The sequence below is a fragment of the Chanos chanos genome, chromosome 3 (assembly GCF_902362185.1).
Source record: "Chanos chanos chromosome 3, fChaCha1.1, whole genome shotgun sequence".
Taxonomy (NCBI): domain Eukaryota; kingdom Metazoa; phylum Chordata; class Actinopteri; order Gonorynchiformes; family Chanidae; genus Chanos; species Chanos chanos.
This window is the reverse complement of record NC_044497.1, coordinates 19,675,001-19,699,174: the sequence shown is the minus strand read 5'-3', so window position 1 is coordinate 19,699,174 and position 24,174 is coordinate 19,675,001. Positions and strand designations below refer to the sequence as shown.

Sequence of the window (24,174 nt, the reverse complement as noted above, 5' to 3'; positions counted from 1 at the left end):
AGACTGCAGATCTCACCCTGATGCTACTGACCAACTGATGTACGCTGTTTGTATTCTGGGTTAAGGACATTAGAGTGAGTGTGTGAGTGTGTGTGTGTGTGTTTACCTTTCGCACTTAGTCCCTGTGTATCCCAGCTGGCACTGGTCGCATGTGAATCCCTTTGGGCCCAATGAGCAGGTCGGACTGAAACTGGAGCCACAGCACACAGAGTAGATTAAAGCACCAGGCCATGGCCACAAGCACGGCCACACAGAAATCAACTCTAAAACGTACAGGTAACATACGACATCTCTACAGCATCTATCATGTAGTTCAACAATCTGACAACAAATCACGCCGGGAAACCTCAAAACGTGACAACTCAGCTATGGACATGCTTACTGTTGTGAGCAAACCTTTTTTTAAATATTGGTTTTTTAAGGAACTGTGTGTAGTTTTGTGTAGTCCAAAGCATGTATTAGTCAACCCAAAGACAAAAAAGAAAAAACAGGGAAATAAGAAGATTTACACAAACACTCAGTTGCTGAGATTAAACTTACAAAGCCCCCAGTGTCAAAACCCGACGCCCTGAGTATATACTAGCACCCCAAGAAAGTTCCGGATGAATTTCTGCCTGGAACAGGGACTCACTTGTTTGAGGCTGCTGTCAGCGGGCAAGCGCATCGTTGGCAGTCTTCGGCCGTGCCCTCGGTAGGGTCACCATAGTAACCTGGCAGGCATTGGTCGCACTGAGGCCCAGTGGTGTTGTGACTACAGCCCTGAGGAGGATTTAAGGGAGCACTGTCAAAGAGTGGCATCTCACACACACACACACACCACGTACACACACACCACACACACACACACACACACACACACGCACACACGCACATACAAAGCTCATTCTCTCTCTCACACACATACAGACACACTCACACTTGCACATGGCAGGTTGCACAACCTAGTAAATGGAATGTTCTAACATTAATTGCATGCCACATGTCTTTACAACACTGGCATTCAGGAAAGACCATGGAGAGGATAAATCAGTGGATCCAACTAATCTCTTTTATTCCTACTAAAAAAGGAAAAAAAAAAATTTAGCAAACTTTCCGAAAGATCAGAACAAAGCATTAATGCTAGCAACAGTGTGTACAGTGCATTCAACCCCTCTAAAAATGATACCAAACTTGGTTCAGTCTGTCCTCATTGGGATTCTGTGCACATCTTTGCTGTTAACATCAAAACATTATGTATTATATATTGGGAATCAATCATATCTGCACCAGACATTCCCTCTGTACTGCACACCAAGTCCCAGCAGCTGTAGGCCTCTACAGATGTAAATATCTGACAGAAAACACACTATGTAGGTAATAACAATTCTCCCTTTCAGCCAGTGAAAAGAGACACTTACCAAACACACACCATCACTGTCACACTCCTTGGCGTGGTCGTTACATTCACACGGCAGACAGTTCCCACCAAACAGAATCCCGCCCACTCGGTAGAAGCCAGAGGTGCAGTACTGGACACAGAACACGCACAGAGGGGAACATGAGTTTGAGTGAAAGGACAGACAAAGAGGAGAGAGATAGATTCTGCATATCTTTTTCTGCTTATGGTGGGTTAATGAAGATTGCCGAACTGTTGTCTGACATGTGTGATAAATGTTACTGGTCACATGACCCAGCTGCTTACCTCACAGGATGTTCCGGAATAACCCCACGGGCACTCACACTGTTCCACATCGGGGGACGTGAGAGAACTGTTGGAATTGGGATCCACCATGTCTAGTGAGACAGTACTCAGCCTGAGAACAGAAAACATACTCCTTTAGTGTTCTGTATCAGTGGAGCACTGTGTTCATCATTCAGTCACTCCACAGCACAACAAGTGGCTACTATAAAGACTGGAATTTGAAATCTAAATGAAGAGATTATGAGCAAAGCAAAAACAATATTATAAGCATTTTCATCACATGTCTGGGTAAGACTATTATGAGAATTTGGGTGAGTGAATCCATGTCGGCTCTAATACATTATAGACTAACCTCTCCCTAAGGGCTGACTAAACGCTTTCATTAATTCTCAGTCCTTCCCGTGACATGGCAATAAGGGCCAGTGCAGTGCTGTTCTACTGACCTCAGTGCCGGCTCTGAGCTGGTGTTCAGGTGTGCTCGGACCCTCAGCCCCGTCACGCTGGCCAAAACAGTCATCAGCTCATCCCTCTGGACCCGCCGTCCGGATTGGACGTCCACGAACATGTGTGGCAGCATCTCCACGGTGACACGCTGCTCCCTCAGAGGCGTGAGGACGACCCGTTTGGAGGGGGACTGCCGCAGGCTCCTCCCGTTGCCCTTGGGACACGAGCAAGGTTAGGAGAGAGTTTGGATACTGGAGCATGTCTCTCCATTCAGAATGTGACAGAGCAGTAAGAGCTGCCACCATGTGTGAACCGCTGGAGATCATTCCAAATGACACAGACATACTGCTGTACTGTCTCAATCTGTATTAACACAGTAACTCCAGACAACTAACACAGCTGTCAGAAGAGTCTGGCATGTTTCAGACAGCTGAGATAAGGAGACAGATCAATGTCATCAGTTTTTATGACTGATGCAAGATAAGCTAATATGTTATATTCATTTGATAATTATATCAAGCAAAACCTCTGAAATGCAGGGCTTTTTTATAATTAATGCTATTTCTTGGCTGTTATTATTACAAACCTGCTGTTGGACTGTTGCTTACCTCTATAATCAAATCAAAATACGAAGGCAGAGACTTGTCCACGTTCTCCACAGAGACATCATACGCTACGCTGAAGTTCAGGAAGTTTCCGTAGGCCGTCAGCTTTACGGGGAGAATCAGAGAGAGAGAGCGGAGTGTAATCAACAGTGGAGACGTCCCACACGGGGTATCACCTTTCAGTGTGTGTAACCAACGGGCAAACACCCAGACTACAGGAGTGGCAATCCCCTCAGACAATAACCAATCACAGCACTGCTAAAAAGTCATGACAATTCACCGAGTTTGGCATTTCAACAACGATGATTCACAAAGTTAAAATCATAAATCCCCGAAGCCTCACAGTAACCTGGACGATGTCATTTTTCTCAGTCTGGGCAAACATGAACTGACAGCCAGGGAAGAGTGATTACATGGCTAATAACTGGCCAGTAATTATAACTACTATAAAGCACCATAAAGCCAGAGAGATGTCTCAGATTTCTCCATCACTTCAGCTCTTCTACTCCTTTATTCCAATTCATAATTCAGTTGCTCTTGTATATGAACATCCCAGTGAAACTGAGCTTTTGAAATTGCAGTTAAGATGGAGGAATGACTGGGGGACAGCTATGTAGCTTTTCCGTTATTAATCCCAGAGGGATCGGAGTCCCAGAGGGGGAGAGGGCATTTCCAAAGATAATTGCTTCTCCAACCACTCCTTCCATTCTGAGATCATGGAAATTTGAGGATAATTACTTATTTCAATTTCATTAATCACCCTAGAGATTATCAGGCACAAATATTAGAAATGTCTTGGACAAGTGTAAGCTGATTATTTTTTAATGGAATAAGAAAACCTGACACTGATTGAGTTTAATTACAGGGCACTGGCTATTAACATTAACACAGAGGGAGGCTGAGAGAGAGAGGGAGAGAGAGAGAGAGACAGAGAGAGAAGGTGGAAGAAGGAGTGAGAGAGAGAAGGTGAAACAGACAGACACAGAGAAAAAGCAGGATGGAGAGGGAGAGAGAAATAAACTGCGAGACATTCAATAGCTCCTTATATCTAACTGTATAATATAGCACACAGGTGTACAGTCACATTACTGTCTGTTTACATTACCTTGTTGCCAAGGAATGACTCTGGGGCAGTCCATGAGGAAACAGAGTGGTAGCCTCTGGTTGCCGTGACGTTATGTGAAATGATGAGGTTGTCCTCGGCGATTGGTATGGCATGCACTGAGTTACTCTCAATGTTGGGGAGAAGCCAGCCATCTCTGTGTACAATCTACAGGATACAAACCCAGCCTAATTATTATCAGCCATGAGTCAAAACATCATTTATACATATAAAACCTTTAGCTCAATAGTCATGAGTTAGCTGCCACTGGATAATTAATCTGACATTTAGTACTTGAATGAAAGGCATTATAATTTAAGGCAAATAATTAGAATCCACTTTGCTACCCATCACAAAACACCACAGCATTTTGGAAATATTGAAAAACGTTTTAATTAAACTCATTTCTCACTTCAAACACACTGTATTGCTGTGGAACTGCACTCATGAATTAGTCTCATTCTATTGTCATTACTTTAGGTTTCCACAAACTTGAGGCAGCAGAATTTCATCTCAGTTTTTAAAGTTGCCAAACAATGAAAACTGCTTGTTTATATTAGCAATTATACTAAATATATTTGTGTATATGTGTATAATATATTATATTTGTATGGTGTGTGTGTGTATGTATGTGTGTGTGTGTGTGTGTGTGTGTGTGTGTGTGTGTGTGTGTGTGTGTGTGTGTATAACAGGTGTATGTTACTGTACCGTGGAGGTGAATGAGGTGGAGCTTTCACACACGTCAGACACACCAAAGCAGAAACACTCCGTGCATCCCTCTGGATTGGAGGCCTGAAGGTTATAAAAGCCATGCTTACACAGGTCACAGTGTGCTCCCATCACGTTCTCCTGCAAAACAGAAAAGACAGACAGAAACAGTCACAATTTTTCATTTAACACTGACTATGCTTCAGTCAGTAAAATAGTGATCACATCATGCCTGCTGAACCAATCTCTGAAGGCAGTCCAAATGCATTATAGAACTTTTTTATAAGCCAACATGACTGGCTAACAATGTCTGCATTAGCTTATTGCATCATTATGAGAACATATACTGCACCCACTGATGAGTGTAACAGATGGCCGTGTAAAATACAGAGCAAGATTATTTCAGCAAAGAAGACTATGAGAACTGACTTATGTTTACAATCTGTATTGTATAATGCATTATATATGATGCTGTATAACTGTAATCTTATTGTGACCTGTTACCATGCCTTTACATGACAACAGATATCAGCAATGTTTATGCTCCAGTCACAGCTGAATTTTATAAATCCATAAAGAGAAATATTCTGAAAGCTAAAGAGCCAGAAACAGACAGATGTGTAGGTGCTGCGTTGCACTGTGTTGTGTTGCATAGCATTGTGTTGTGCTGAGATATGCAGTATTCTGTTATGTAGCGTTGAGTTGTGTAGTGTTGAGTAGTATAGTGACGGGTGGTGTAGTGTAGGTTACTGTTGTGTAGTGTAGTGCTGAGTTACGTAGTGCGGTGTTGTGGTGTTGAGTTGTGAAGTGTTGTGTGGTATAGTGTTGTGCTTAGTTGTGTAGCGTTGTGTGGTATAGTGTTGTGTTTAGTTGTGTAGTGTTGTGTTGCGTAGAGCAGTATAGTGTTGTGTAGTGTAGTGTACTGCTATGCAGTGTTGTGTAGTGTAGTGGGGTGTTGTGTAGTTTGGTGTACTATTGTGCAGTGTTCTGTTGAATTGTGTTGCATTGTGTAGTATAGTGTTGTGTTGTGTTGTGTAGTGTTGTGTTGTGTTGAGTGGTGTGACGTTACCTTGCAGATACAGTCCCTGCAGGGGTCAATATTATGGCTGCCGGCCAGGCTACACTCACAGCGTGTACACAGAGGGAAATCTCTGTACCCAAACGCACAGCGGTCACACTTCTCCCCAGCAAAGCCCTCTTTACACAGACACTGACCTGGGTTCAGACCTGTGCGACACAGATAACACAGTCAGCACAGGCATGCTGAAACAGTCAGTACAAAACAATCAGTCCAGTCCAGAACACAGGTCCGCCAAACATGGAGGATGGATTTACCACATGAATCAAAGTGTTAGAAAATCTAATGAATAAATACTAGAGTCAGGGTCACTACTGTCAGTTCTGTTCATTCAAGGAATTTTAACAAACTTTTGAGCAATAGATTGATTAAAATCCACATAATGTTGCACTTAATTGTAACATTAGATTGATATCTATGTTGAGGGCAGTGCCTGTATCCTGAGTGCTCCCTCACACACACTCTCTCTCTCACACACACACCACTGCTCTCTTACACACACACTCTCTTCCTCACACACACACGCTCTCTCACACCACTGCTCTCTCACACACACACACTCTCTAACACATATGCTCTCTCTCTCACACACACTCTCTCTCTCCACACACACCACTGCTCTCTCACACACACACTCTCTCTCACACACACACACACACACACGCACACTCTCTCACACACACCACTGCTCTCTCACACACACCACTGCTCTGAGACTGACAATACAAACTTCACAATCACATTTAGAAACTCAAAAGGACCTACATATTTTAAATGAGGTCTATTTAACTGACAGCCAATCTCCAGTGACCCAGAGGTGATTCCAATTGTACGAGTTCCGGTCGAGTATTTGATTGGATAAGAAGTGCTCCACAAGTAAAGATATGCTCAGCATAACATTGCTCTGGGACATTTTTGCACATATATCACTCCATTTTACAGCACCGTAAACATCTTGCTTGCCACACAAAGTCGATTAAATAGATGTAAATATGGAAATGTAAGGAGGCTGCCAAAAATTCCTGGGCCACAAACAAGGCCTGTTTTTTAAATCTAAAAGGCCTGGTTTTGAAATCTAGCCCATTTGAATTTGTAATTGCTTTATTGCTGCTGTAGCCCTGCTATAAACTGTTGCTCTTTAATCAAAAATAATCGTGCATTTAGTGCATAATTGTTTTTGTATGTACACTGTAAAAGGAAGAGTGACTGTTTAAGCTTTGGAGCAGGAACCATAACGCTATGAAGTCACACATCCACAAAATGAACAGCATTGCTCAGAATGAACAGCATTGCTCAGAATGAACAGCATTGCTCAGAATGAACAGCTTTGCTCAGAATGAACAGAATTGCTCAGAATGAACAGCATTGCTCAGAATGAATGCATTGCTCAAAATGAACAGCATTTCTCAGAATGAACAGCATTGCTCAGAATGAACAGCATTGCTCAGAATGAACAGCTTTGCTCAAAATGAACAGCATTGCTCAGAATGAACAGAACTGCTCAGAATGAACAGCATTGCTCAGAATGAATGCTGGGCTCATTCTCGTTTGCGTGTCTAAAGTTTGGACTTTAAAGTTAAAGTGGTTCCATGTGTTAAAGCAGTACAATGACACCAGACCTTTCTCGGGCTTGGCGTGGGTGTCGTCTCTGATGCAGGCTGGACTGATAGAACCTCTCAGGTCACAGTCACACTCCACACAGGGGTTATCAGCGTATGGAGATACCTGAGTCCCACAGGAGAAAAAAACAACAGCACAACAATTCAGTTTACCCCATAAATCAGATCAATGGACACAAAACCAAGAGAACAATTAACACATTCAGGCCATGAGGTCTGCAGCTCAGATAGAACAGTGATGTTAAATATGTGTTAATGTAATATTAATGTAATGTTAAAGTGTGTTACTGCAGCTAAAGTTATGATCAGTTATAACTGTTATCAGCCCAGTGTAACAATGTGTGGAAAAAAAAAGAAGTAAAGTATCGATGTTTCGTTGTTACATTTAATAATATTCATTCATGCATGCAACATCTGGACAGGTCACTGAGGCAGAATTCTTTCTGTGATGTGTTGTAAAGTCAAACTCCTTTCCATCCCTTCCAGCTATAGGTTCTTTTTAAGACTGAAAAAGCTTTTCACTGAGGTTTGGTATTGTCTTGCGGTGAAGGCGAACCATTTGTCACTCCCCCTGGCAAGGCCACACACACACAGGTATACAGACCAGCTGCATCACAATGGATCTGTGTATAGATCCAGCTGCTTACAAATGCAGATTACCAATCACAATGCAGAACCCCTCCAGGACACTGGGTGTGTTAGCTTACAACCCACAAAAATACAGTGTGTGTATATCTGTGTGTGTGTGTGTATAAGAGAGAGAATGAGAGAAATTAGATAAAGAGAGAAAGAGGAACACTGTGTGTGGTGTGTATGTGTGTGTGTGTGTGTGAGTGTGTAAGGGCTTTATACCTTGTGGGGTCTGTAAAAGCCATCAGTGCAGGTTTCACAGTTGACTCCAGCAGTGTTCTGAGAACAGTTTAGACACACTCCACCTCCCACAAACTGGCCGTTGACATTCTGACTCAGCCCCCGCTCTGCCACAGTCTGGTTATAGTAGCAGTTGTCTGCCTTGTTATGGCAGTTACACTCTGATGGGCACAAAAGAAAGGGAATCCTATTACTTCAGTGCAGGTTGATACAGTGAAACAGAAGACAGAAGTGTGATTCTTAAGGATAAATATATATACATATATATGAATGTATGTATGCATTATGTATGTACGTATGAATGTATGTATATGTGTGTGCGTGTGTGTATGTGTATGTGTGTATATATATATACACACACACACACATAGGCATGTATATAGCCTATACATATATGAGATATGTCTTAACAGCTGTTCCCAGATAAGCGATGTTATTTTGTGTCCTGTATCTGTTCTTAAGAAAAACTCTGTGAACTCTGCAAATGCACTTTTAAATGGAGGCTGGAGAGTAGGGGCATAATGGTGGTGTTTGCATAATTAGATGAAGAGTTGGAATAATTGGAATTTTCTCCATATTTCTGGATTTCCCCATATTTTAGGTATCCATGTATATCACTGCGTATTTAAAACCACCCCAGACTACACTGAAAGACTTGTGTCTTGGTTTCATGACATGTGGGCCTACAGTGACCATGTGACTGCCTTACTCTCGCAAGTGTTGCCATCGGAGAGCGTTCCTGGTTGCCACGGCTCCTGGTGGTAACCAGGGCAACACTCATTACAGCTCTCCCCACATGTATTGTGCTCACACACGCACTGCAATTTCTGAGTGAGAGAGAGAGAGGGAGAGGGAGAGAGAGAGAAGAATGAGACACACACACACACACACATTTTTGGAGGGTTAGGGTCAGGGACATTGAGCTCAAGAGGAAATGTCTCTTTCTTCTTGAGTATAGCAGCCTGTCAATCAACAGCAAAAAGCTCTCTCTCTCTCACGCGCACACACACACACACACACACACACGAACACACACACACACACACACACACACACACACACACGCACACACACACACACACACACAGTATTTGTATTTGCCTTAAGGACACAACCTTGTGCTGCATGCTGGATGTGAACCTAAAGGTTTGGTGTGAAGAGAGTTTTTGTGGGTTGTGTATTGTGTGTGTGATGTCACGTTTGTGCACACGGGCACTTTTGGAATGCAGAGACTGAGCCTGTTTTCTGAACGCCAGGCTGGAGGGGACAGAGATTACTGCCTGCTCTCTCAGCCCCTTGTTAATAGGATTTTGCCTTTTAATGAGCTACAAAGTGGAAGAAAGTTCGCTTAAAACCCAGCCAGAGCTGTACACTGTACACAGAGCTGTACACGCTTTGCTGAGAACAACAACACTGTGGCAGTCCACTTCAAGAGATGCAAATTTGTGTAAATTTAAGTTGGAAGTTGGTGAAAATTGAGGTATTTATTCAAAATGTGCATCCCATATTTGCTGTACACCCGAAATATTCATATAAAAAAAACACATTTTCTTAAATTACATCAATGACTTGTCCTAAGACTATATACGTACTATATAAGGTATTAAACTGCTGCAGTTCCTAACCTGAAATACTACAGTAAGCAAGTCTAAAGAGATCTCTTATCCAGATATTCACTGAATATCACAGCCCCAATGTCAAACTAAGGTGATTGACAGCTTGGGTTCAACTCTGCTGGTTGAGAACTGAAGAGAGCGTCCTGTTACCTTAGTGACGGGGTCCCAGGGGCAGCTCTGGGCGTGGCCATAGCAGATGCACATGCCGCCCACTGAGATGTCCTTGACTGAGTAGTAATACTGAAGAGGAGGAGACAGAGGACAGGACACGATGAGAACTTCTCACAATGTGGCTGATTCATGCAAAGTGTATCAGTTTTCAGTGTTTTTTATTATGTTGGTTGAATCAAAATACTTTGATACTCAATTTCAAAATTCATGCCAATAAGTCTGCACACTGGACAGCAAGGAACCTGGAAAGACTTTGAATTTATCAGAGCAATCTTTGCTCTCACAACCACAGGAAAATGGGATGATATTTTAAATGAAAGAAACACTTCCATGAGATCGGCGCTAGTTTCACTGATAAATCACAGGGGACTCATTGAAAAAGTCCCTCTTTTAGAAACTAATTTACTGTATTGCCACTTAGCCCTTAAAACAAAATGATGTTTTCATTTGAGAACTGAATGAGTCATGGACCAGAGCCATTACAGAATATTAAGTGTAAAAAATTATTAGCGCAATGGTAAAAGGGCAACATCATGAACCAGAAACGATACATTATGTCCCTAATTGCTGATCTCAGGTCAGCTACAAAATTTCCTTTCTAACCATTAAGGTTCAGAGAAAGAGTATGAGAGATGATCTAGGATCTGCTGTCAGAGGCTGGAAATGTTGACAGAGCTGTGAACGTACCCTGCGCGTGACGATGGGGTCGACCTCTTTTGGGTCACGGTAACTGAGGGTCATGAGGTCAGCGTTGAGTGTGCGGATCCTCTGTAGGCGGAGACGGATGTAGCGGGCCGAGGTGAACTCCAGCAGTTCTGGGGTCAGGTCGTCCGCACCTGGTCGCCCATTGATCAGTGAGGTATGGATCTGGACCAAGGACAACACAACAGCACTCAAACATTTGACCCAATTTTTAGTCAGAATTAATACAGAATTTAGTCTGAATTCTGTGTTTACACAGCACATGTGAATAGGCCACACTGAAACCCATGCTTAGGCCAACAGTACAGAAAAACGTCCACATCACTTTCATAAACACACCAATAGTTAAACGTCCCTGAATATATGTGTACTTATGCACACTGTAACACTATTAATACACATACATAAACAATGAACCATATGTTTACAATGACAAAAAAAGTGAGATATTTGTCCAGTTTGTCCACCGTAATTTACTATTCTAATCTATGTCAGAGTTCACATGAATCTGAAGTTAAGCACTTGGCCCCAGGTCTTTATGCTCAGGGAATAAAATGCACTAGACTGGTTACTAAGCCCTTTCCCTCACCACTAAGCTACTAGCACAGCAGTACATCAAAAATACATCACTAACATACTTCAGAAAAACAATTCTACCTTACAGCATATGGTATGTTATCATATAGTATGTTATACTTGTGTACTTATGTGTACAGTGTATAAGTAGACTACTGATCACACAATGTGAACAGAAATATAAGAGGTGTGGAAGTATATTTGATTTATAGGTTATGCAACTGTATGCTTAGTATGGAATTGTGTAAACCAATGATATATCTGCCTACAGAGTCATTACTTCTTAGTCAGCGTAACTAGAGAAAAAACACTGTTTTAATGGCCAGGGCTGTTTTGATTTTTGTGTCTGTCTCTTGATGGAAGCCAGGCTGAAGACAAAGGCAGTCTGTTGGGCTGGAGGGGGTGTAATTTCTGCTGTCCGGGGTTTGTGAGGGGTATTTACTGAGGGGTATTTTTGCTGTTCCTGGAGGCAGTAGTGCAGTGGGATAATGGAAAGTACTAAAGGACTACAGCATACTGTCAAAGTATTGTTCCCCACTCATCAGCCCGGTCAGATCCTCTCTACTGGACCACTGCCAGAAAAGTCTCTCTCTCTCTCTCTCTCTGTCTGTCTCTCTCTCTCTCTACATTTTCAATTCTGGCTTTAGTCACAACCATATTTAGTTCAGTGTAATTCACAAAGGCAAATTCGAAATGGAAAAGGAACAAGCTCTTTTAGTATAGTGGTAACACCTTAATATTGCTGTTGCAGAGAATTCCAAACCTATTCTTTACATGAAATCATTTTTCATTCAGGTACTGATCCACGCTCTCAAATTTAGGAAAGATGACTCTCAAAACCATCAGATTCTCAAATTACTCAGTTCAGTGCTGACATGCAGCTAAAATCCAGATATTAACCAGTCTAAATGGCTGTGATCTAACTTATAAAGACATTCCAAACGCACTGTACCAGCTGACCATACTCCATCATTGAGTGTCGCATATCCATTCCTGTTCCTCCAGAAAGTAGAAAACAACCCAGATGAGCTCCTACTGCTTTAGCACTCACCTCTCCGTGTTCCAGAGGCACCAGGCGGGAGTAATAGGAAGTGCAAATGACCTCATCGTCTCTCTTGTAAGTGGGCGGCCCCAGACGAGGGGTGACGTTGTAACGGGTGAGACACTCTGTGTCACTGATGGCGTAGTACTGCCAAGGCTGGTAGTCAACGCCATCCAGCGAGCGTTCCAGAATCCAGTTCCCTGGCCGAGGAGAGTTGGCTGCCTTGATGATAACGTAGGCCACCTGGAAGATCTGCATGAAACACACACCAACACTCATGTTGTGACTTATTAGGACAGTGGTTGCCGCACAACTCTTCCACATAGGCTGCAAAAACATATGCATGTTATATGCATGTAAATATTGACAAACCCAATACATAACAACATCTTGTGTGCGGACTGAATTAACAATTCTGTGAAGAAAAAGAGGACAGTACATAGATAGCAGATGTATTTCATGTTCATTGGACATAATGCCAATGTGCTGCTACTCACAAGAACCTGTCACATCACAAATCAATCAGTTAGACTGGCTCATTTTCATTTCAGAAACTGGAGTCTGTGAGATAATTATCTGGCAATCTGTTCCTCTGTCCCACACAGGCACAGCCAGCAGCCATTCCCTGGGGAAACATGCTTTCATGGTCTCTCACTACTCCTATCTTTATACACTACATCACTGATTCATTATCCCATTATCTACTACAGCTGAACTCTCTCTCTCTCTCTCTCTCTCTCTCTCACAAGCCTGTCTTTCATCCGGTTCCCTAACCTCAGCCATGACAGGAGAGTCTAGCCTAGCCCAGTATCTGTTTTCCATTTCCCATAAAAACTAATTTCACATGTGGATGCTATGCTAACAAATACAAGCATTTCAAAATTACAAGCCGAAGGTTCTGCAGAGTTCAGTGGGTTTGGGGGTTTCCTCTGCCGGTAAGACTGGGGGGGAATGATGAACTCAAGCTGACCTCAGGAACGTAGATACTAACGCTTGTCCTATAGCCTTAGACACTTAGGTAAGTGTTTCTGTATGAAAATACAGAACTCTCAAAGCGAACTTCAGGCTTTCAACGGCTTGTCTGCATTAAGATTGGATTTCCTTCTGTCCCCAGTTCACCCCTTGCTTTCATACCCTTGTGGGTCTTCTGGCCTTGTGTTTACCTGCTGCTTAGCAATATCATGGCGAAAGAAAGACAAATAAATACATTAAGATACTCAGCCAGACTTCAATATTTGTTTATGAGTCCTCCTGGTTGCATGGTACTTAAGGAAGCCTTTGGGGAGGGGGTTGACTTTTAATTCTCCCCATCTTTGTCTTTCATATGTATATAATGAAAGTGTAAGGGAGCCATGAATTTATCTTTCCACTTGATCTCGGGCTGCGGAAAATTCCGGATCTCACCTCGCAATTTTGATGTGCGAAGACACACGCACCAGGGAGTGAAGTGTCGTGAGAAAGGCTAGATTACAGGGTAATGTTTCATTTACAGACTCAAGTCCATGTCTTCCCACATGCTTCATGACTAATGATATGTAGATGGTGATCATGTGTTACCTTAGAGCTGTAGCTGAGGATGGTTCCTGAGGACAACCAAAGTTACTGAGGTAAACTTTCACCTGCGATTCTTGGGTAATGTTCAGATACAGAGAAACGCTCGTTCTGGGCGGTCCATTTCCAATTACAGATAAATAAGTAACTGAAAACTGATATATAAAATTCTTTGAAAGATGAAATACCAACACTCACATTGTAACTGTAGAAAAAATCTACAACAATTTTTAAATAAATAAATAGATGATGCAGTGTTCTGAGCCTCAGTACAGGTTAAGGACAAAGAAATGGCATGTTGGCACACACTGAAGGATTCTCTCAGTGAAGCTTTTGCTTTGTTAAAATGATTTTTTTTTTTTTTATCAAATCTCTAAACTTGTGTCTGCTGTGGCGCACTTCCTCTGACTTTATCAAAAAAATTTCACTCAACCTTGAGGAGTGAAAGACTGCATACAAAAATATCAGAAGTCAGAGAAAGAACACAAACTGTGTTACCTTCAACATCTTCACAGGAACAGTGTAAGTTTGTGAGCAAATGTGTGTTTTCTGACTTCTTCTAAAACGAATCTCGAGCAAAATAAGCCAGTTGTTCGACGCCTGGAATTACTCTGAATTCATCTGTCTTTCTTGAAGTTTCACTGAGAATATAAGCATGCTTGGTAGAGAGGAGCCATTAAAGAGTATATACGCCAACAAAAAGGGAAAGGTGGGAGACATTAACTGGCCTCCCCTGTAGTGTCTGTCACGGAGCCACTGGCCCAGCCCTTATCCAATTAGCAGGCTTAAGCCAAACAAACAAACAGAAGGAGAAACCATCTGGGGAGATGGGGGTAGTGAGGGGTGGACAGACCTCATCCTGTGTTTGGTCTCCCCGGGGCAGCCCAAATGTGACGCTATCACACCCCAAACCCACTGCTTCTCCTTGTCCAAACACCTCCAGACAAATCCGACAGGCCAGCTGTGTTGGTCCTCACAGACACACTAACTAACTAACTAACTAACGGCCAGTTCCTGACACACACACACACACACACACACACACACACACGAATAGAAATGTGTGTCTGGTTTCCACTAAGTTCTGTAAACACGCTCCATTAATCTGTTGTTGGGGTGAGAGCTTTATGGCTGTGTTTAACCTTGTGCTGTCAGAGATCTCCGCACTGTGGTCTGATGTCTCTTGTAAGCAACACCTTAACATTATCCCCAAGGGCCCCCACAGTTCCCTGAGCTACTTAAACACAGTCCAGTCCAGGAATTCACAATGTTCTGCAATTCTGTGGCCTGTCTATGAAGACATTACACTTCTGAAGCATTAGGTTCTTTGTAGATGAATTTAGGGCAGTAACCCAGGATAATAACATGTTACAACATTTTTCATGCATGTTCATGTATGTGCCTGTCTTCTGTGAGGTTTTAATTAGAATACATTTAAATGACATTAAATTTGGACTGGCTGAACCAACAGAATTCTGATTAGAATTCAGAGTCTTGAAAGCTAGTATGGATTTGTATCATGATGTTTAATAATTTCCATAATACCTTTGATTACTTTTTGAAACTACAAATGTCCCAGTTTTCCCTCTCTAGGTCTCTGGTCCACAGCATGGCCCCACTCCCGGGGTCAATCCGGTTTTGTCCAGTCCTTCATTGTCTCTGCTCTCCATGCACCCTTCCCCCCCATCCAAACCCAGACAAAAAACCTGACTCATCTTTACCCCAGACTACAAACTGCCTGTGGCCAAAAGCAGCTCTTTTCATGTGGTTTGGCCTGAACCTTGATTTCCTCAGGCACTCAGGATGGCATTCCAGAGTTGCCCTGCCTGCAGATTCTCAAAACAGTCACATTCAAACTCTAACTATAAATTAATCTTGACAAGTGCCTGACATGGCACTGGTTCTATTTACCCTGTATAAACAGAAACTAGACAATATGAATCAGATAAATTCAGCTGCTGGCGGGGTAGTAATCAGACCAGGTTAGTTATCTTTGAATTAACTATGTGCAAGTTATTATATGCATACTATTGAAACTGATTTATATGGTGAACATTACTCAAACCACAAAACACCCCCAGATCAAAGGTTATAGAGACACTTTCCTAACTTAGCAAAGAGTGCTAATGCTAAGTGTATTATCAAGATTTTGAACCACTACTCCTGAGTATTACAATTCTTAAGGGAGAATTTGAGTCAGTTCCTTTCCTTTTCATCAACAGGTGACCGAAGATAACTAAAAAAATTGTGATGAAAAAAGGATAAATCAACGAAAAACAAAACAAAACAAAACAAAACAAACAAACAACCAAAAAACAGCCAATAGAATTTGCTAAGAATGGAACGAGTGAAATAATTTCTGTGTTCAATATCCTGTTTTCATCCTATTTTCTCTGTTTATTTCAAATGTCTGTGATTTCAAACCCCTTCCACTCAAATGCATGTTCCCACACACATACCACTTACAGACTGTGTCTAGCTCACATCAAAGTTCACTGCATTGACAAGGGGGCTTAACAAATAAGGCAGGTGATTACACTAGCCTTTGTGTCCCCATCTGACTGGGCAGGTGGGGGGGGGGGGGGGGGGGTGGTAATTCTGTTATAACCAGCTTAAGGAAGAATATTACTTATACAAGGCAAACCATCTAGCCCTTTGAATTTCACTGGTAACACATTCAAATGCTCCAAACAGTTCATGCTCTACTGAATCCATTAACCGTACAGAAAAATACATTAAAAAGTGTGCTATGTTATGAAGTATTTATGCTCAATTCTTCATTGTTTGGTACAGCAGCAGATGGCAAATGCCACACCTGTGATAATATTTCACTGTGCAGTTTTCAAAATAATAAACCTCTAACATGCAAAATGCAAACACATATTTTAGATGTAATTGCTGATGCAACAAAGAACTCCTTCACTTCCGTCTCTCCATGGACACCTCACTACTCTGAGGGACAGAGCCCCTAGGGAGGTCGCTGACACACGTCTACTCCTCTACTCTGTCCGTACAAAGGACAGGATAGACCTGTGTCAATGGGGAGGCCCAGTTAGCAACTGAAAACCTACAATTAGCAGGAAATTAAAGCTAAGGAACATAAGACAAAGGGTTGGAGACAAGGGACATAAGACAAAGGCTTGGAGGGGACCACTCTAAGTACAGAGTTAAAGACCAACATCTCAGATGCAAAGTCAGCAAAGCCATTAATGGAAAACAATCAAGAAAAAGGACAGTTTTTGATTTGAAGGACTCAAACTGAGTAATATGAGGACCTTTGGGAAGTTTAGATTTCACACTGATAAGGACACTGTAATAAAATCTGTCTTTCGTTAAATAATGTCTGAATATTTTACCAGCTTCTTCCAAACATGATCTGGACCTTAACCCTCAAGGGGAGTTTGAGGCAGTTTTTAATATGGTCTGTCTGGAAATGCTACAAAAGCAGCTGACTAAACTCTCCACGCTAAGTCATCACAAGAAAAAAAAGTCTATGGAATGGTTAGTGTATTATGTTTTAATGGCCAGGGTCATTAAAACATAATACACTAAACCTAAAAATATAAAACAAATTCACCTCTAGCTGGTGGTGACTTGAAACACTTTTTCAAGAAATAAATACATATCTCCAAATTAATGCATCAAAGCTGAACAAAGCTAGAATAGACCAAAACAAATACCCTGTGTAGACTCTGTAAGTAAAAATCGTCTCACGCAACACTTCAGTCATTCCTGAGACAAGCTCTAACCTCAGCCTGTTCGACCTTAACTGGCTGCAGGGCCCATGTTTGGCAGGCAGGAACGATTAACAGAGACACTGTGCTTCTCGTATGACTGCAGTGATCAGACAGTCACCTCACCGGTGCACAAGGAGGTAACACAACTGCAGGAAGATCGTAAATCTGCACAGATTCACTAACAGGTGTGCAAGTGGCCGTAAGGTACACCACGGGCCTCACACAGCTGTTCAAACTCAGTGATTTAGCAAAGACGGAGAAGGAAGTAGTCTAGGATGAGCTTCCTGGCCTGAGGTCCAATTTCACCTGAATCCCCCTTAAGGGTCATTGGTGTTGACAGCCTATTAAAACACTGGAGGAGCATGGCAACACGGAAGATATGACAGTGTGGGAGTCGGAAGCAGGGTCTGAAGACATGATGCTTCTGAGAGATTTATGGGTTTGCACCACAAAAGCAAACAGCTCTTTTGCAGCATTGAATAACACAGCCTGGTCACCAGGTCACAATCCCAATGATCAAATGTTACAGCAAGTCACAACAACCATTAAGTTCTTCAAATGTTTCCAATACTCAATGCCATCACATGGCAGAAATGTTGAACTAATAAACTTCAAGATGTTTCTACTTACAGTACCTCCACTCAGTGATGATTTAAGAGGAACATCAGTGACTAGACTGAGAATGCACAGTGTGGGGTGAATGTGAATGCACAGTGTGGTGTGTTGTGTGTTTTTTTCTGTAAAAGACACTATGGTAGCTGTCTTACCTGTCGTAGGTCTAGAGTAATGGTCACCCAGTGAAACTGACGCCCATTTTTGATGCTGGGACTCTGCCACCATTGGTTGGTGCCATCAATAGCATTGGTGATTGGATGTTGTTCTGTACAAAGAACCAGTATACAGAGCTATTACAGAGAGCTGTGTAGGACATTGATTTTTATAAACATGGGCACAAGAGCTTCAAGTTAATCCATAACAGCTCTCACAAATATTGATGTCATGTATGCTAATGCTTTTGTGCGCAGGTATTGAATTGCACTGTCATCAAATGTAATCAAGCAGGTATAAATCAAATTTGTCTGAAAACAAGGTTACAGAACCGGGCTTGTGACCGGAGGGTTGCCGGTTCGATTCCCAGGCCCAACATCCATGGCTGTGTGCCCTTGAGCAAGGCACTTAACCCTAATGCTCCCCGGGCGCAGAGGAATGCTGCCCACTGCTCCTGCGTCTGTTGTGTGTTCACTACTGGTGTGTTGGATGGGTTAAATGCAGAGACAAATTCACTGCTCACTGTTCACAGTGTGTGTGCAATCACAGAGACTTTACTTTTAACACATATCCTGAAGGGCCTGGCCATGTAAAGCCCTTAATACACGACCGAGAGAAGATGATACCTTTTGGGTTGGCACTGTTGGCATCGCAGATCCGGCACTGAGGGTTGCGAATGCGTCTACCTGGCACGTGTTCCACTAATTTACAGTACATTTCAGGCTTGGGGTCTCCACAGGTGGCATTGGTGGTGATTTCGGCATTGCTGGCAAGGTTCAGAATAGCAGGGAAAAGACCTAAGGGATGCAAGATGAACTACTTAGAACTGACAGCATTCAAAACATTTGCTCCCAGCAGAGAAACATGGAAAGATCATTGTGCTGTCTTGGTTACACTGGTATGTCTTATGCTGAGATATATATATAATGATTGCTGTACGATACTAGAGACATCCTATATTCATATCCTTAATATTAAATACTGGCTTCATTTCACAGCCTAAGATGTCTCAGTTTCAATTAATTACATTCATGTCATGGACTGGCAATTTAATATCAGTGAATGGACCACTGTGGGCTAGGTCTCCAATTAGAAACAAAATGAATTTCTAACAATTTTTTCAATGACTCAGTACAGCTGGGAAAAAAAATCTGACCCAGACCCTTCTTAACAGAGAAATAAAGAAATAAGAATTTAAAAAGAAGCAGAGGGAAACCCTTTGGCGTTCATTTGAATTTAAATAGCAAATTGAATAAAAATAAAAACTCTCCGCCGCACCCTGCCCCAGTAATCCTTGTGAAAAAACATCACCCTCGTTTAAGCATCAAACAAGCACTCATCTCCAACTTTTCAATTTTGTCCTCTGTCCTCCTTCTTTCCCTCCCTCACTCCGCAGGGCATTCCTTTGAAGAGCTACCCCCAACCACCCTCCCCCCACCACCTCCACCACCCACCCACCCACGTGTTTGCATGCCCCATTGATGGCACAAACGACCATGTCTAGGACAATTGACAATGGCAGCAGTCTATTCAGGGTTAGCTGCTCTTTAGGGCTTTGAGATAACCCCCCAACCACTCCTCATTACTGGGAGCAAAGGGTCCGAGGGCTAAATGAGAGGGGATTGGGGAAAAGCTCAGAGGCTCTGGTTTCTTCTGCGTGACTCATCTGGTATGAAAAACAGGATTTTAAGGAGTGAGGTTCATTGTTAGAGTAAGCATCCAACACATCAGTTTCATATGGCTTATCTAGACCGTTTGTTTGGATCACACAGAGCTCATACATGTATTGACTTTATAATCAGTTGTCTAATCTGAAAAGTTAAAAAAAAAAAAAAGTCTAATGATCAAAATCGAGGTATCTAAGAGCAACCTCAGAATACTTTGACGACCTGCAACAAAATCATAACAGAGGTACTGACACAATATTGCTACACTAACAACTTATCACGAAGCTTCACCTTTTGCATAAAATGATACCATATTTAGCACAATGACCTTGTTCATTCAAAGCTTAAATATTAAAGTTTGCTGCTCTCCAAAGCAAGTGCTGTTGTACACACATACACACACGCGCGCGCATACACACGCACACACACAAACACAGACACACTTCAAAGGCCCTCTAAAAAGATAGTCAAATGAATGAAGTCATTGTCCTAAGTGAAGGGTCACATCTGGATAACCAATCATTTGTCTGTCAGAGATGGACACTGAGTCTTGACCATTGGCCTTAAAATGACCAAAAGTCAGTCACAGTGCTGAAGAAATGCTCCATCTTTATGTTTACCCAGCACCATCAGTCATGCATTGTTTCATCTGAATGCATCTTCTGATAACATGCCTAATACACTCTGCTGTTTGATATCTGGGAGGAATTTTCACTTATCAGTAGAGAGGACTTAAAACACAGCAGCTGCTATTGATTAAACAGGAATCTGTTAATTTCATCAATCAATTGACCACCTCTGCAAGACCTTTTGACAGAGAGGATGCAGAGTTCAGGTCAGGGTAGCATTCACTGACGAATTCCATCAACCAACAATAACTCCTCCCCAAAAATGCTTAGTCTGAAAGCAGTTGCTACACTCAATAAATTCCATCATTCTCTTTCTTTCTATTGTGTTATTTCAGGTGAGTGGGGCATTCACGTTCACATATGTTAACTCAGTCAACACCTGCTTTAACAGTGTTCCACTCATAAAGCAGAGTGTTCCCTAGACTCCAGGGCCATGCATCAGCAAGAGCAAAGAAAGGAAGGCCTTGTTTCATTTTTATGACTCTGTTATACAGTTGACTACACCTTCACACCTGCACCATACTCAATTAAACTGTGAGAAACAAAGTGCATCAGCACAAACACAGTTAGCTTTTATGGGGGAAACCAGAGCAGAAGGAAAAAAAAAACTGTTGAGGAAAATGACATTTGTGGTTCGGTCAATATCTAAAATATTCGTAACTTAATTATCTTAATTAGCTCATGTTTACAGAGAGCTGACCAGGAACCAGGGAGACTTCATTAAGAAGTGTCTGGGACACTCTTATTGTCTTTATGTTTGTCTTATGTGAGAGACGTCTAAAAAATATTTATGATGTAGTGATGTTAAACTGTCTCCTGCAAAGGTATCTCAGATCAGAGTTAATTTCATGGCTAAATCTGATGCAGTACGCTGCGGCTCACATAAACTAATTAATCAATTCAGAGGAATGAATTCATTTTCCTGTCCCTCATCTTTCCCCTCTCTGCAGACCACATGGGCTAAATTTTGCTGCGTGAGAAAGCTGCATTCAGGCTCCAGCATGCCACAGTGTTTAGACAGCATCGCCCCATAATTGACTGGGCCAAACATAAACACATCCCAAAGGTTAGCTCATGAGAGTGGCCGAGGATTAACGCCCTGACCCGTCTTTGGAATGCCACTGTCCGCAAACACAATGGACTATTTCAACAGCTCAATCACTGATGACATCTGTGTTGTTAAGGTAAAAACACAGATGAAAAAAGAGAAGTGGTGAAAGGTGACCGGTACCACCCAAACGGAGCCTTTTGTTCAATATTCATAAAATAATTTGGCATGTGATACTTTAGCATGACGATTAAGGAAATGTAAATAAAGTAAATAAATAAAAATGAGAAGGAAGTGATGATCATGTCTAAATGAACCAGTACATTTTTACTCACAGCGGCTTTGCCTTTCATGGATATTTGATAGGAGATTGTGTTCTGTGACAAAGATGTGATTTGATATCTGTGCCACCAACCTGAGTACTCAACAGTCTGAGCTGCCATTCATTTTGACCTTATGAAAATAATTTATTTCAGACAAAACTGAAACTGAGCGCTAAGGACAACACCGCATAACAGTCCAAACTACAGACTGAACAACCATGTTCTGATTATTTTAAATGGAAAGTCTAACTTCAAATGCTGCTTCAGTCTGGTAAATATACACTCTGCCTCCTTTCTGTCTTTTTTTCTTTTCATTTTTTTTCTCTAAAATGTCTGAGACAGATCAGTGGAGAAGAGGTAATTAGGTAAAATGTTTAGCATACAAATCTGGACTGTTTCTTTTTCTTTACCTGTCTGTCTCTGAATAGCCATTTGCAATCAGATTCCAAGTAAGACATGGGGAATGTGATTCAATCACTGAGATGGGCTGGTGTGAAAAGAAAAAGCCCTCCAATGAGATAAGACACTTGATCAGAGATTAAATCAGACGAGCCCTTTACTCCTTGAGTCTGAGGCAGGTCTATTCAATGTACACGAGCAGTTGTGTTACCATTCACAATGGACCAGATGAAGAGATGCATGACTCACATTGTTATCAGACTAAATCAGAGTGCAAAGATAACAACTGACCAAATTAAACCCTGCTAAAAGCTCGACACCTAAATTACAACATTTATCAGAGTACAGCCATTAATATATTATTTGATAACTAAAAATATTAGATTTTATGACCCCAAAAGTGTAATTAATACTGCAAATAAATTGTTTTAACGTCATTAGAGTAGAGCAAACCCATCCATTTATTTGTGTAGAACAAACCCATCCACACTTAAGGACATTTGGTTTTAAGAGTATGCCAGTGACAGAAGTGACCCAGCACTAGCGCACTAACTTGAGAACCACAGGGAGTAAGCTCTTGGGAACATACAGGAGGTCTGAAATGCTCGTGATGAAAGTGCTGCTTAGAATAATACTCCAGATCCTCAGTGACTTCAAAGGCCTTTTGAAGGGCATTCCCACTGATCAGCTCTTATGGCTGGTTTTCAGTGTGTCCCAAAGCCTCTGAGAGGGATGGCTGTGATATGGCACAGCTGAAATCACTGATGGAGTCACAGAGCTCCTGTAGTAGACACATGTTAATCATGAGAAATCTGACAGGTGAGAAATCTCGTTTAAGTGATAATGCTGATGAGGACTCCTGTTGGGGTCAGCACACATAACAGTGTGACCTGGGGTTTGTGATTTAACACTTTGTCTGTCAGGTGATACAACAGCACTGATTTAATTCATAAGGGTTAGGCAAATGAAGATGCTTAATGGTTGGGTTGGGGTTAGGTCTCTTAAACAAACAACAAATGGTCAGTCTCTAGCCCTTTTAAAGTATGTTATAAACAAGCCATTCATTTTATTATTTCAAAGTAATATGTGACACTTCCAATTAAAGCACCATCTAAACATGCATAAGTGTACTGTGCATCTAGGATACACGGTTCGAATCCCCGGGTCCTTAGCTCCCTCGTACTCAGTAGTGATTGCTGATGACCAGTTGTCTTCTGTAGCACTCTTCTTTTGTTGAACTTCAAGCGCTTTGCGTTAAGTGGCGTTTGTCCTCGAAGTAAAGAGGAAAATGCGTGCTAGGAGTAAATGCATATTAACCTCACTTGATTCTAATGAGTAGTGCGCCGCGCGAGGCGGAGAGTGACAAGATAACTGTGCCTCCGAAATTGGACAAATATGTATGTTAACTCTTCTTGGCTTTTTCGCTTGCTGCACCAAAAGCTATTCATAAAATAAAGACATTTAGAAAAATATGAAAATCATGATGCAAACGACAAAGAACGTAAACACAATAAATACTGTCCTACTTAAGAAGGCAGCACTATAGCAAACTTCAGCCACTAAGACGAGAATTTATGTGCGTCTTTAGTGGCAACAGGGGACCTCAGAGTGGACCTCTCTTTAGGACTTCGGCTATTGTCATTCAGAAACGGTCTAAAATTCCTCTGAATTCCGAGGTGCCAAATCACTTTAGACGGCGTGAAAGCCAATACCACTATGTCACAACAGGTAATACCGTTAACACAGACAAATCCCCGTAGAGGTCGCTTAATAAATACTCAAAACGTTTTCAAAAGTAGGCTCTTCACAGCACACGTTGGTGCTGGGTTGCAGAAATC

The 24,174-nt window shown here is 41.9% G+C and overlaps 1 protein-coding gene across 1 annotated transcript in view; it reads right to left on the bottom strand.

The window, feature by feature from the left end:
- The window catches only part of lama1 (laminin, alpha 1), a 54,115-nt gene that overhangs the window by 29,565 nt on the left and 376 nt on the right, over window positions 1–24,174 (bottom strand). The window contains exons 2-18 of the mRNA XM_030767638.1: window positions 18,897–19,067; window positions 18,270–18,382; window positions 12,224–12,466; window positions 10,582–10,761; window positions 9,874–9,963; window positions 8,817–8,934; window positions 8,090–8,268; window positions 7,238–7,343; window positions 5,610–5,767; window positions 4,541–4,681; window positions 3,836–4,000; window positions 2,734–2,835; window positions 2,125–2,339; window positions 1,682–1,793; window positions 1,398–1,508; window positions 632–759; window positions 107–190 (exon numbers count right to left, since the gene is read on the bottom strand). Coding sequence (XP_030623498.1) covers window positions 107–190; window positions 632–759; window positions 1,398–1,508; window positions 1,682–1,793; window positions 2,125–2,339; window positions 2,734–2,835; window positions 3,836–4,000; window positions 4,541–4,681; window positions 5,610–5,767; window positions 7,238–7,343; window positions 8,090–8,268; window positions 8,817–8,934; window positions 9,874–9,963; window positions 10,582–10,761; window positions 12,224–12,466; window positions 18,270–18,382; window positions 18,897–19,067 — 2,416 coding nt within the window. The remainder of the gene's footprint in view (window positions 1–106; window positions 191–631; window positions 760–1,397; window positions 1,509–1,681; window positions 1,794–2,124; window positions 2,340–2,733; window positions 2,836–3,835; window positions 4,001–4,540; window positions 4,682–5,609; window positions 5,768–7,237; window positions 7,344–8,089; window positions 8,269–8,816; window positions 8,935–9,873; window positions 9,964–10,581; window positions 10,762–12,223; window positions 12,467–18,269; window positions 18,383–18,896; window positions 19,068–24,174) is intronic.